The sequence below is a fragment of the Andrographis paniculata genome, unplaced genomic scaffold (genome assembly GCF_009805555.1).
Source record: "Andrographis paniculata isolate CXL003 unplaced genomic scaffold, ASM980555v1 Contig60END, whole genome shotgun sequence".
Taxonomy (NCBI): Eukaryota; Viridiplantae; Streptophyta; class Magnoliopsida; order Lamiales; family Acanthaceae; genus Andrographis; species Andrographis paniculata.
The window spans coordinates 2,098,906-2,112,422 of NW_026137596.1; the positions used below are offsets into that span (position 1 = coordinate 2,098,906).

At 32.4% G+C, this 13,517-nt stretch overlaps 2 protein-coding genes across 4 annotated transcripts; one reads left to right on the plus strand and one right to left on the minus strand.

Moving 5' to 3' along the window:
* Positions 1-2,431: 2,431 nt before the first annotated feature.
* On the minus strand, positions 2,432-5,033 carry LOC127259774 (uncharacterized). Of its 3 annotated transcripts, XM_051287361.1 has the most exons (4): positions 4,763-5,033; positions 3,322-4,622; positions 3,169-3,243; positions 2,845-2,904 (listed from the first exon to the last, which is right to left on the minus strand). In XM_051287361.1, coding segments are annotated over exons 2-4 (1,263 nt in total). In that variant the 5' UTR covers positions 4,509-4,622; positions 4,763-5,033; the 3' UTR covers positions 2,845-2,903. The 3 variants fall into 3 exon arrangements, with proteins under 3 accessions (XP_051143316.1, XP_051143318.1, XP_051143317.1); XM_051287359.1 differs by lacking the exon at positions 3,169-3,243 and having other exon boundaries at positions 2,432-2,904; positions 4,763-5,027; XM_051287360.1 differs by having other exon boundaries at positions 2,845-3,243; positions 4,763-5,032.
* A 4,913-nt stretch (positions 5,034-9,946) lies between these two features.
* On the plus strand, positions 9,947-13,354 carry LOC127259776 (serine/arginine-rich splicing factor SR45a). Its single transcript, XM_051287363.1, has 7 exons — positions 9,947-10,089; positions 10,960-10,982; positions 11,083-11,154; positions 11,267-11,378; positions 11,750-11,899; positions 12,283-12,346; positions 12,443-13,354. The coding sequence occupies exons 2-7, from the start codon at positions 10,960-10,962 to the stop codon at positions 13,120-13,122; spliced, it is 1,101 nt and encodes a 366-aa protein (XP_051143320.1). The 5' UTR covers positions 9,947-10,089; the 3' UTR covers positions 13,123-13,354.
* The last annotated feature ends 163 nt before the right edge of the window (positions 13,355-13,517 follow it).

A 13,517-nucleotide genomic window follows, 5' to 3' on the forward strand; every position in this document is an offset into this window, starting at 1 on the left:
ATTTATTTTTATATTTATAAAAATTAAATAGTAAAGAAAAAATAAAAACACATCAATAATCCCAACAACAAAGGAACTGTTTGTTGAATGTCATCCGTGATAAATTATTATTATTATATTGTTTAGAAAATTATGTATTTTTTTTTTTCATTTGTGAATAAGAAACTACGTCAAACAAAAATGTCATCTTAAAAATATATACATCATTTAAAGATTTATTTGGTCTCCACATATTTATTTTTAGGGTTTGTTCGTTCGAAGGATTTTAACAAAATCCTATTATTTATCCAAAATTTTTTCCTAAAAAATATCAAATCAAATACTTATTTTTTATTTTTTATATTATACTAAAAATTAATTTTACATTCAAAACATCACATCAACATCTATTTATATCACATCATACAACTATTCAAATTCAAAAATTTTACTATTCAAATCCCAACTCAAAATCCCAAACCCCAAACAAACACACCCTTAGATGACAACCAAATTTTGCAAAATTAAGTAAAGGATTGTTGGGCTACATTAAATAGAAGCTTTGAAAATTTTTAAAAATTATATATATAATGAGTAGTTACCGTAATACGGTGTGAGTGGAAATATATATATATATATATATGAAAATATATAGATATATATAAATGATATAATGAATTTTGAGGAAAAAAAATACAATAATGCAAAAGTTTCCAAAAGTGCTTATAGAAATATTTGAAAATTTAATCTAATCTACAAATATTTGCGCTTTATTTATATAATACACTTCCATTCATTTGTTATTATTCATTTTTTAAAAAGACATTAAGTTAAATATATTTCTTCTCTCACAAAACATCAAATCAAATACTAATTTTTTAATTTTTTCAAACTTTCAAAAACCTCCAAAAATCCCTATATAAACAAATGAATTTTATTTTTAATTTTTTTATTATATAATTTCATATTCAATATTTATTTAAATTAAAATTTATAATCGAATACATACAAACAAAATACACCCTTGTTTTTATAGTATGAATTAAATGCATGTAAGTAGTTTTGTTTAAATAATTGTACTAAAATAGAAAGAAAATAAAAAACGTCCGTCAATATACCATTTGTATGTTAAATAATAAATAACATCCAAAATAAGTCAAATTTGGCTTCTTACATAATTTTCTTCTATAAACAATCACCACAATTTATTATACACAATTGACAATGCTTCGCACCAATTATTTGGCAATTTGATGGAAAATACCATTCTAAATATTTTTCTAAGTGTCCTTGTACTCTTCGTCTTTATAGCATATTCAAATTCAAGAAATTAGACAGAAAATCATCACATACTAAGACTATCTCCAACCCATCAATTTTATTTATGCAGTTTTAACTCTAAATATGCAATTGTTACGGTAATTTTACGCCAATCATAATTCTATTTTTCACTATTATTCTTCAAATATTCAATTTTTTATTATTTTAAACAAATTTTTATTTTTATAATTTAAAATAATTTTTTAAAAATTTAGAATAAAAATTTAAATTTAAATTTTTTTTAAAAAAATAAGGAAGCAACGTCATTTTTTTGGTGTTACTACAGTGCAACACCAATGGCCAAAAAAATGAAGCTGGATTTGGCGTCGGTTGAAAATGGGGCTGGATCTAAACCCTAAACCCTAAATCCTAAACCACGCCAAATCATCCAACCCAACGCCATTAACGAACTTTGGTTGGAGATGCCCAAAGAATTTATTGAGCAGTATCTCATATTGTATTCTTCTAATTTATTTATTTTTATTTAAATGTAATCTTCTATAAAAAAAAAAATATAAAATAAAAGATACTATCAATAAAATTCAAAATTTACAATAATATATATATTTTTTATAAAATGAAAATAAGTAATAGCTACTCATTAAGTGCACTTTATGTAATATGTTCTTATATTATATAAGAGTGTTTCCATGTATACATATTATATATATTTATCATTATTGATTCAAAACATAATAATTATTTTATTTAAAATTTATTTTTGACTTCAAAAATAGCTTGATAGGTTAGGTATTAGAGGCAATAAATTGGTGTGCATTTTTTATGAGTAGGTTCTACTAATTATATATATACGGTTGCACAATAAATTTTATTCCAAAATTCATGAGTTCGACCTACCAGTCTTCATAGTATGCTGCAATATCAGCATTTAATTCTACTCGGTGCAATTATTATTAATAATTATTTCTATTTTATTGCCTTCTCGTTATCACAGTATTAAATTCCAAACTATTCCAGTATATACTTAGACATCAAGACAGCTCAAAAAAAAAAACAAAAACTACTGTAATATATTTTAATTTTTTGAAATTTTATTAAACAAAAACCATTGTAATATATTTTAATTTTTTGAAATTTTATTTATATTATTACAAGCAATGCAAATGAGCAATAATCCTCAAAATATTACTAATATCATTATTAGTTCTGTCGACAATTATTACAATAATATAAAGGTCATGTATATTCAGCTGTAAATAATGAAATCTAATTACAATTTTGATCTATAGTACCTTTAGAGAACGACACAAAATTTGTGTCCACCTCCCGACAGCTCAGGCGACACTTGTCCCTTTATACATACACATTCTTTATACGTATAATATTTTCCGGCCGCCGTCTCACAACTCATCGTCGCCGCCGTCGAGCGGAAAACATGTGTCCTCGCCGCCGGTGTTCCACAGGAAGTTCGCGTAGCTCCCGGCATAATAAGTGTTGCTCGGCTCGATCGAAATCGCCTCGAGATACATCTCCTCGGCAGCCCACAGATCATCCCGAGCGCGCCACAAAAACGTTGCGTATTTATTCAATGCTTCTGCATCCTTCGGCTCTTCGATAGTCGCTCTCTTGAAGTATTCCTCGGCTCTGCAAGCAAATCGAATAAAACACTTAATAAAACGACAAACACATCCCGAATGAATATATATATAAATTTACGAAGGGATCAGGACGGAGAATGTGAAGGTAGCAACGACAAGGGGGGCCAACAGGCGACCCCCCTCGGGCGCGGTCCCGATGTCGAGACACGGACAGGCAAGTACAGACGTATGCTAAACTGCCAATTGCATCTCGACGATATTTCAATTCGACGGGACAATTTGGTTCACTGACATCGTCGTCATTACTCACTAAAGGAAGATCGAAAGAACACCACACGTTACGCTTTCACGGCACACATCATCCCGGCCCCGGAGGTTATCGCATCTAACGGTCCGTATCGATTAAACATTTATTCGACTAATATTGCGGATGATTAAGAACTCGAAAGCCTTAGATGAATACCTGTCGTAGTCCTTCGCCACCTCATAGAGATATTGTGCGTAATTTGCGAGTAGCAACGAGTTCTTCGGATCGCAAGCCAACTGCGTCTCGTATTGCATCTCCGTCCTCAAGTGATCCGAATATTCGCCACCATCGACGACACCCGCATCATCCCGGGATTGGAATATCTGATCCAACGGTCCCTCTTTGCGGGACTCTTGATTCGACACCGACTCTTCCCCAATTCTCGACGACGACGACGAAACACCATCAGGAACCACACTCGGAAGACATTTCAAGTCGTCGTCGAACCTCCCATCCCCGTCCATCCCGCTAGCAATAGGCTTATAATTCCCGCCGCCGCCTCCGCTACTGCGGCCGCCCACCGAGGCAGCTTTTCCCGTCATGGATGCCGAGTTCGCCGTCCTAACTACGGAGAAATCGAATGTTCTATGATCCTCGACTTGTCCGGTTGGGGCGGTTACAGCTATGGCAGGACTAATCGACAATGAATGGACGCTGTAATTAGCGAGGAGGATCATCACGTACACCATCAGCGTCGGCGTGTGGGAGAACACTTTCTCGAACAACCAGACGAAGGATGCGTGCATATCCTTTTGCACGCGGGCGATGATCCCCTGCAAATCCTCGTAGAACAGAGCTTCGCGCATCTGCAGAGTGTAGCTATGAAGTTCACGGATTATGAACACCATTGACGAAAACGCCTTCTTGATCGAGCAGCAGGCCGTCTCGCCGGCGTCGGTAAACCCTTCCTGCCATTTCTTCTTGCTCTTGATGATCCTCAATGAGAATGGAATGTCTAAGCTGTTAGCCTTGCGTTCGATGTTGCCGGGGATCGTTTCGTCTCTTTCCGGGAAATTGGAATTGGAATCCTCCGGCGTCGAGGAGCTTCCGGCCGCCGCCACGTCGTCCGTCCGGTGGAACCTTGTGGCGAATTCCTGGATGTTCTTCCAGAATTCTTCATCGGGGAAGGAATTGGAGACGGAGGTTAATGAACTTTGGACGGTTAAGACAGAGGATTTTCTGCTGTTACAAGATCGAGGACGGACGGACAGGATTAGCTGCGGAGTGAAGGTAGATCCATCGCCGGAGACGAGGCGCCGCCGGCGCTTCGAAGGTTGGAAGGATTTCGCCGACGAGAAGGACGGGGACCAGTGTAATGAATTCGCAGCTACTTTCAACTCCATAATCTCGACGAGATTTGAGGAATCGGCGAAAAGTGGAGGAAACTGGAATTAAAGGAAATGAACTTTCACAGAAGATTCAGATTTGGATCCGTCGGAAAAAGCAAGCCTCAATACCTGCAAAGGAATCGTACCAAAAAGGAATATCCCCAAATTAAGCACATGAACAAACCCTAATTTCTCAACAACCAAATTAAATCCACCAAAAATCAAATCCAGAATGCATTCGCCTTAGAAAACCTAAGAATTAAACTCACCGGAAAGAAATGCTCCGGCGAAGGACGCCGCCGAATCGATCTTCACTTACTGTCATCTGCTAGGGGCGTCTTTAAATACAGAGAAAATTGGCAGAAGACAGTAGCAAACGAAAAAGCAGCGAGGAAAAAATCTTGGGACAGTCCAAGAAAGGTAGAGAGAGACTGGAAGAGAGAGAGAGAGAGAGCGATACGCGAATAGGAATGGAATAGCAATAATATTATTGGGGCGCCATCGCCATGGTAGGACCCGTGGAGGTGCTGATATTTTTTATGCAATTTGATTTGAGGGTTTGTTTATAAGTGAATTTTTGAAGGAGGAGGAGGAGGAGTGATTTGCTGAAGTCGGTGGTTTGGCGTCCCCAGTCACGTGCCAAATTGTAGGCCGAGGCGGCTGTCTTCACGGACCCTGTTCTAACCCTTTTTAGCGACTGTAGTTTGGCCACGTGTCCCTCCCACCACCGCCGGATCAAAGCGTTTCTCCCGACCGTGCAATTCTTTTTTGAACCGGCGCCGGATTTAAGGCCGCCTTGGATCTGTTGCCGGTTCATCGATCCAACCTACTATCCCACTGCTCAATATTTAAGGGTGTATTTTTTTACAATTTTCAAACAAAATAGTATCTTCGTCCATCTATTCACTTATTTTTATATATTATTATTTGAATATTAATTATTATATCAAAACATAGTACAAATTTAAAAAAAATGACAAAAATATTTTTATTGATGTCTTATAATACTAATGTAATGACATTTGTACAAAAAATTATACAAATATAATGATATATTTAATGTTAAAAGCAATAACGCCAAATACAAATTGATAGATAAGAGGTGAACGGAGGTAGTATAATTTTTTTAAAAAAAATAATATTTTATACGTATTTATTATTTTTATATTACTTATACACTTCTTTATACTTTACATAAAATAAAATATATATATTTTCAAATAATTTCACTAAACAAATACACCATGAGATTTTAATTAATTTTAATTTATACTATTAATTAATATAATTAATAAATTTATCTTTCAATTATTAACAATAAAACTCAAAACTTTAAATACTAGGAACGTGACCAGTGATGATATATATTTTATTTCTTTCCCAAGAGAATATATGAACCGTTCATTGAAGAATGATTCTTCACATTTATTATTAGTATTATTTTATCTGTATGGCATCCCATAGTCATAGATATGGGAATAGTTGCTTCATGTCCAACGACCATTATTGTACGTGCTAATTTATATCTATATATCTATATCTATATATATATATATATATACTTATTTATTTATTTATCTATCTCTGAATTTGCAATTGTTAAAAAAAATATTTGAACTTTCAACTTAAAATCAATTGATATTAAGTGAATTTGGTGTTTATCCTTAAAAACCATCACTCTTATAAACTAAAAGAGTTGTCACATATATTTTCAGAGTGGGACATCATAATCTCAAAAATTTAAACATGATTAAATAATAATATTTTTATGTAGAACAAAAAAACAAACACACCGGATTATTAAAATAGAAAAGCGAGTCTACTTTTTCATTTTTTTTTTATGTGGGAACTCGCAGCCGACCGAACCTAACACCCTGCGAACCAGGCTCAACGGGCCAACTCTTACACCACCAGGTCATTCCTTACGGGACAAACGAGTCTACTTTATTAGTAAAATAGGAAATTGACACACTATTTTGATAGACAAGAGAAACATATATTATTTGTACAAAACATCAAATTTTAACGAATTTTTTTTTAAAAAAATAAAATTCAAATCAAAATAGAAAATAAACAAGCTTTGATATTTATTCATTTGGTTAGTTTTATACGAATAACATGAAGGTAGTATAGAAATTTATTTATTATGTAGTAATTTTTATTGTTATGTGGATAAATTATATCCTAAATAACCCCTACACAAACACACTATTTTTATTTTATTTTTTCAAATTTCAGAACAACTAAAAATATCTAAAGCAATTAAATGCATATGCAAAATTTAACATTGCTGTGTGCTGTCAATATTTAAAATATTTATTATTTCATTTTTCAAGAAAAAAATCATATGAAAATTAATTATTTTTTTTACTATACATGCTTGAAAAATAATAACATTACACATCCACAATAAAATTCAAGCTAAAAAATTTGAACGCATTTTTAGGTGGCCGGGAAAAGTAGATTTTTTAATATTTGACAACGTTGAGTTTTTGCCCTAAAAGCAATATCTTATTTTGTTCTTTTATCTTTCAATTCTCAAATTTGTATTATTTAATTTATTGTTATTGCTAAAAAAAGTAATTAAGATTAATTTGGTATAAGAAAATTGAAGATTAATTTGATGAAAAGATTTTAGGGAAAAGTTATACTGCTATAAATTGAAAAAAGTCATATTGCTACTTTGTTCCAACAATATGTAAGAAATGTGAGTTGGGGGATGAGTTAACAAATTTGTAGTGGTTTAGCACATGGCATGTGACACTCATTTATATAAAAATATTTGCATTGCTGGCACAACATAAGACTTTCCATGCTTTTCACACTTCTATTGTTTTTGGCCTTTATGGGCAAAATTGTCCATAGTGTTTTCGAAACTCAGCGTAAATTTTTTCTCTACTTTAAAAATTGTATGGTATCCTCTTATACTTTAAAAAAACGTTGCATGAAAAGAAGATGATTTCATATCTATATATTTTGCATGACAGGGGGGTTTTATGCAATAATTTTAAAAGTATAAGTGAGCGTCATGCAATTTTTTAAAGTAAAATGAAGATTTATGCTGAGTTTCGAAACCACATAGTGGTTTCATGCAATATTTTTTAAAGTACAAGGGGTTACCATACAATTTTTAAAGTAAAGGAGGAATTTATGCTGAGTTTCGAAATCACAAAGGAGTTATGGACAATTTTGCCGCCTTTATATGGGAATGAAAATATCTAACATTATTTATTTATTTTATTTTTTTTTCACAGCTGTAAAATCAAAAGTAAAAATCTTCAGTCAAAATATTGAGGATTTATTTATTTTATTAAATAAAATAAATTATAATGCAGTGTAGTTCAATATATTTATTCTACTATTATGTAAATATGAGCTTTAGGGTTCAGTTTATGGTTCTATATAATAATGAATAGTCTACATTTAACAGAAAATTATAATCATATAATTTTCTATCAATGATATTTTCGAAGGTATTTTAGTCAATTTTGTTTTTACACATTACTCAATAATACTGGTATTTCTTAATTTATATTTTTTTTAAAAAGAAATTGATATATACAAATCAGACAGAAAGGTGTAGTTTAGAGGGTTTTTTTTTTTTTTCCAACTAGTTTATCCTTATTTTATAAATTATAAATAATAATACTATAAAAAAATATAGATAAAATAATAATAAAGAAATTATCAATGGGTTATTTGGTTTATTTATTTATTTATAGTATTAGTACTTTGCATTATTTTTTTGTGAAATATTTGTTTGACTTATTTAAAAATATATTTTAAACAACAATCAAACAAACAATAGTTCACTTTTTATTTTTTTTTTAAACGATCGCATTAATACATCACTTTTTCAAGTAAAATAAACTTGTTTCACTTTTTTTATCTATTATTTTTATTTATGTTCATCCTATTTGATTTGTCATTAAAATATGATTATACATTTTAATTACATTTTAAATTTTATAATTTATAATTTATAACTTTAATAGTATTATTTAATTATTTTAATCTTATTCTATGATTAATTTTATTATACAATAATAATTTGTATTAATATTTTTTAATTACTTATTAATTATACTTTAACTAAATTTTTTTATTTACAGAACACTTGACACACAGTGAGACAGAATGAGTAATTTTTTAAAAACATAATTATTACAAATTCAAACTCTCAAACAAACAAACACATAAAATCTTAACTTCTATATCTTTACTAAATTCAAATTTAAAATCCAAACCCCGATATAAACACACAAAAGCATTTCATATATAATCAAAATTATACTTACAATTTGAAACAAAGTACATAATATTTATTTTTATTTGAATATTATATTAAATATATATATATATTTGTAAATTTTACAACTATAAATCATAAAAAAATAAAATTGAAAACAAAAAAGTTAAGAAACAACCACCAAACAAGTCTTAAATTGTAAGCAGATGTCAAAGTGTCATGCCGAGTAGTATTATTTTTTTCTTAAAACTAAACTATAAATAATATCAATGAAACTTCAATAACAAAGAGGAGGATGTATATATTTTTTCAAACAAAATATTTATACACTTTTTTTTAATATTAATATTATATTAATATATAATATAAATAAAAGAAAGTAATAAAAATATTTTTTATTAGTATCATATAATAGTTGTATTTTATTTTTTCTACGTAATTTATTTATATTTTTTATTTTTATAGGTCATACTTCCATATATATATATTTTTATTTTAAATTTTTTAAATTATAATTCAATTAATTAATTATTTTATTATATAATTATTTATATTATATAATAATTATTTTACTAATATATTTTTAAATTATTATTAATTATATTTTTGTTTAGATTTTAATATCTACATAAAAGTAGACAACTAAAGTAGAACGAAAAGAATAAATTGTAAAAATAATTTTAATACTAAGTAAAAAATACAATTATAAAAAAATTAATATTTTATTTTAAAGTAGACATAAATAAATAAATAAATAAACAAATAAGTACTTTATTAACAACATAGCATATTTGTAAAATTTGGTATTAATCTATCTATGTATATTAAAAATTGGATTATATACATTTTAAAAAATTGAATATACAAAAATTTCAATTTGTATAGTAATTACCAATAATATAATTTAAAGTAAAAAAAAATTACATTAGACAAGTAGCATGTATAGGTCAAGATTAAAAATTGATTTTAGTTAGCTTTTATTAATATTTTGATAACTTTAATAATATATATGGACAAATAAATTTTTTTTTTGTTTTTTTTTTTAAAATTAAATTTACAGTATAAATATCATGTCAATTTATTTAAAATACGGCATTAAAAAAAAAAAAAAAAGAATTTGCATTGTAATATCCTAATTAAAACTTTTTTTTAAAAGAATATATATATATATATCTTTAAAACCAGCGTACATCCCGGACTCTCCAGAAGCTTCGTCAGATCTCCGCTCATATATAAAGACGCAGTTCTTGTTTCCAGAGACATCGACGGAATTCCAGAGACGTACGAAGCAGGAAGAGCCGTACAGAGAACGCGGAGCCAGATCTCAACGACCAATCGCTCCTGAAGGTGAATATCGATGAGTTTCTTTAGGATCTTACAATTATTATTATTTGTGTAAGAGTATTTCGTTTATTGGTTGAATATATTTGTTTTTGTTATTTGAATGCTGAGGTAGTAAATCTGGTAAGTTTTCGTGACAAATGAAGGAATCGTTTGATTATTGATTTGAGTTAGGATTTTACGGTTCTATAAGAGGAGGTATAATTGATTGTTGCTTAGTAACGATTGAGTTAGCTATATTGGTGATGATTTTTGGTGTTTTACGAAGAATTTGTTAACTGTTTCCAACCTATGAAGATTTATTAGTTATCCGTCTTTGCAGTGGTTTTCCTATTCCCTATATATCGTCTCTTCCCAAATTTACTTGCGCTATCTCTTGTGACCTTTTTCCCGGATCGAAAATTCATTTGCGGATTTCCTTAAAGAGTTGTCTACAAGTGAAATACACTCCTCTATATTGTGTCAATTACCGGGAATGATTTGCGCTTTGTCTTCTAATTTTCAAGAAAAAGCGGCTCGTGAATCTGTTAAAGCTGATCGTATCTGTATGTAATTTTTATACCCGTAGTTAATTTGTAGGTGATACCTAAAACTAATATTCTGTAAACCTCTCTGCTTCGCTTGCAGTCATTGTCTGTTAGTATGTACGATTATCTGATATCTCGCTATTAGTAGGCCTCATCACGTCGATTGGAAACACCAAATTTAAATTATGTTAAGATGTTCCACCAGTTATATTAATCCGTGTAGAAGAATATTTCATGATCCACCTACACTTTTCCCTATCTTTTATCCAAGTTTTGTTATCATAAATTTAGGTTTCTTTGTATGTTGCATTTGCTTATATATTTCTAATAAGTTAATATTTGTCTGCAGATGTCTTACTCAAGAGGATCAAGGTGCGCCTGGTGTCATTTACCGGAATGTGTATTTTAAAATTAGTAATTTTACCTCTAGTTTTAGACTTTTTTATATGATCTGTTAACTACTTCCTTCTAGGTACTCTGAATCACCATCGCCTTACAGGCGTGGCAGGTCTGTGTCAAGGTCTTTATCAAGGAGTAGGTCAAGGTAATCTGAGGTTTTGAATTCACTATCTCAATTTCTGAAGTTTTGTATATTTGCATACGATTTGCACCTTCAGCTGGATAAACAACTCATTTCTTGACAAACAATTTTGCAGAAGTCATGATTCTACTGATGCTGAGAATCCTGGAAATAACCTGTATGTGACAGGACTATCTACTCGTGTCACAAAGAGAGACCTTGAGAAGCACTTTTCAACTGAAGGGAAGGTATGCTCCAGCCACAATGCACTGTGTACACTACCTTTTGAATAAATTAAATCGATTGTGTTTCCTAGGGAGACTAAAGAAGGTGGTTTAGAACAAGTCCGTCTGCTATCGTTTTCCACTGTCTAATACTTAGTTAACTTTGGTATTGAACTTTTGAGAGTTAACAAAATGTTCCGAGTTTTGGATTGAGTCTTGTGATAGATTGTGCCTCTGATCCTTATGTAAGCTAAATCAAAGCCATAGCCAGTTCCCATTTGAGAAAAATATATTTGGGTGATGGTCTGTATATATGATGACTATGTCTATAATCTTTAAGGTATGCAGCACATGCTGGATGTTTTATTCAGTGTTTGGAATGGTTATACTTTCAGGTCGAAGATGTTCACCTTGTTCTCGATCCATGGACGCGCGAATCCCGTGGTTTTGGTTTTGTCACTATGTCAAGTGTTGGAGAAGCTGATCGCTGCATAAGGTACTTGGATAGATCAGTGCTCGAGGGCAGGGTTATCACTGTGGAGAAGGTAACACAAACAACCTACCTTCTTAGTCCCTTGCAGAGTCCCTACCCTTATTGTTGTATAAGAATTATTTTGGGCATCTACTCTATTAATTATGCTTAATTTGCAAGTTACACTTTCATCTCTTCTCGCCTGAAGTTTCTTTGGCGACAGGGTAGCTGTGTGTAGCAGCTCTTCATCAAACTAACAAATCAAATCAAATCAAATCAAATACCTCAAGCAAATATCAGACTGTTATTTCAGTGGGTTGTATTATATGCCTGCGTTTCTCTTATTTTTTTCGCACCCGCAGCTCCATCTTGCTTCCCAGCCGCACACGAAATCAGCTATCTCGTCACTATCAGTAGTGCATGTGCTAACTAGTACGTATTTTACTTGCACTGCAGGCTAGAAGACGCCGTGGACGTACCCCAACCCCGGGAAGGTATCTAGGACTCAAAAGTACGCACGGTGAGAACTGCTGAGAACTGCCGCCATTGCTAGTTGATTATAACCATCTTTAAGCAAATTACCACAACTTTTCTAACTGTGATGGTCTTTCCGCAGCCCGTCGTCGCTCTCGAAGCTACTCATCTGATTCAAGAAGCCGGTCCCGTACCCGAAGCTACACACCTCGCTCAAGGAATCGGTCCCCTCAGTATTCATCCGACGGGGATAGCCACCGCAGCAGAGGCTACTCTCCTTATTATCGCCGCAGATCATATTCGAGGCGTAGGCCATCGTATTCTCCACCGCACTATCGCCGCAGCAGAAGATCTTACTCCCGCTCGCCATCCTATTCCCCTGACGGTCGATACTACAGAAGGTCCTACAGATCCTCCCGCGATTGTTACTATTATAGGGATTACTCTCCCGATGAAAGGTACTACCGAAGGCATTACCGGGACGTCTCTCCCGACGATCGCCACTATAGAGGCAGGTACAGGTCATCTGGCCGTAGCATATCCCCGGGGTATCGGAAATATTATTCTGGGAGGAGAAGTTACTCGCGAAGTGTGTCGATTAGTGATTGTGGGAGCTACTCTGGTGAGAGTAGGTCCCCGAGTTATTGTAGAAGCAGCAGCAGCAGTTCTAGAAGTGTGTCCCCTGTTACCAGCAGCAAAGGTGGGAGGAGGCGAAGCAAGTCTCCAAAGAGGAGCCGGAGCCCGTCTCATGGCCGGGACAGTCGATCCTCGAGAAGTCACTCTAGAAGCCCGAGTGTGAGTTCGTCGTCGAGGAGCCGGTAAAAGAAAGGTAAACTTGTTGATTGCTGCTATATAAATTGCAAACTGCTGCTTTATTGTTATGTGGTGCATGTTAGGGAATTGGCTACTTCCTACTTTTAAAAAGAACACTATGACTGTTATTGTTACTTGTTAGAAGTGGGGGAGAGATGCTTGGACGGGTTTGGTGGTATATACATGGTTTGTGATATTCTGATTCGCCATATATAGTTAATATTATCTTTCTTGCTTGCTTGCTGCTGCTGCTGCTATGACTATGACTCGCCAAATAATGTATGCTCTGCTCTTACACTTACGGTAGAAGTAATTATTGCAAATTTGCATGGTCTTTTGATGTTTCATGTAATAACAGCGGCTACGGTGTTTAAAATTGTTTTGCACTGTATTGAACAAAATAC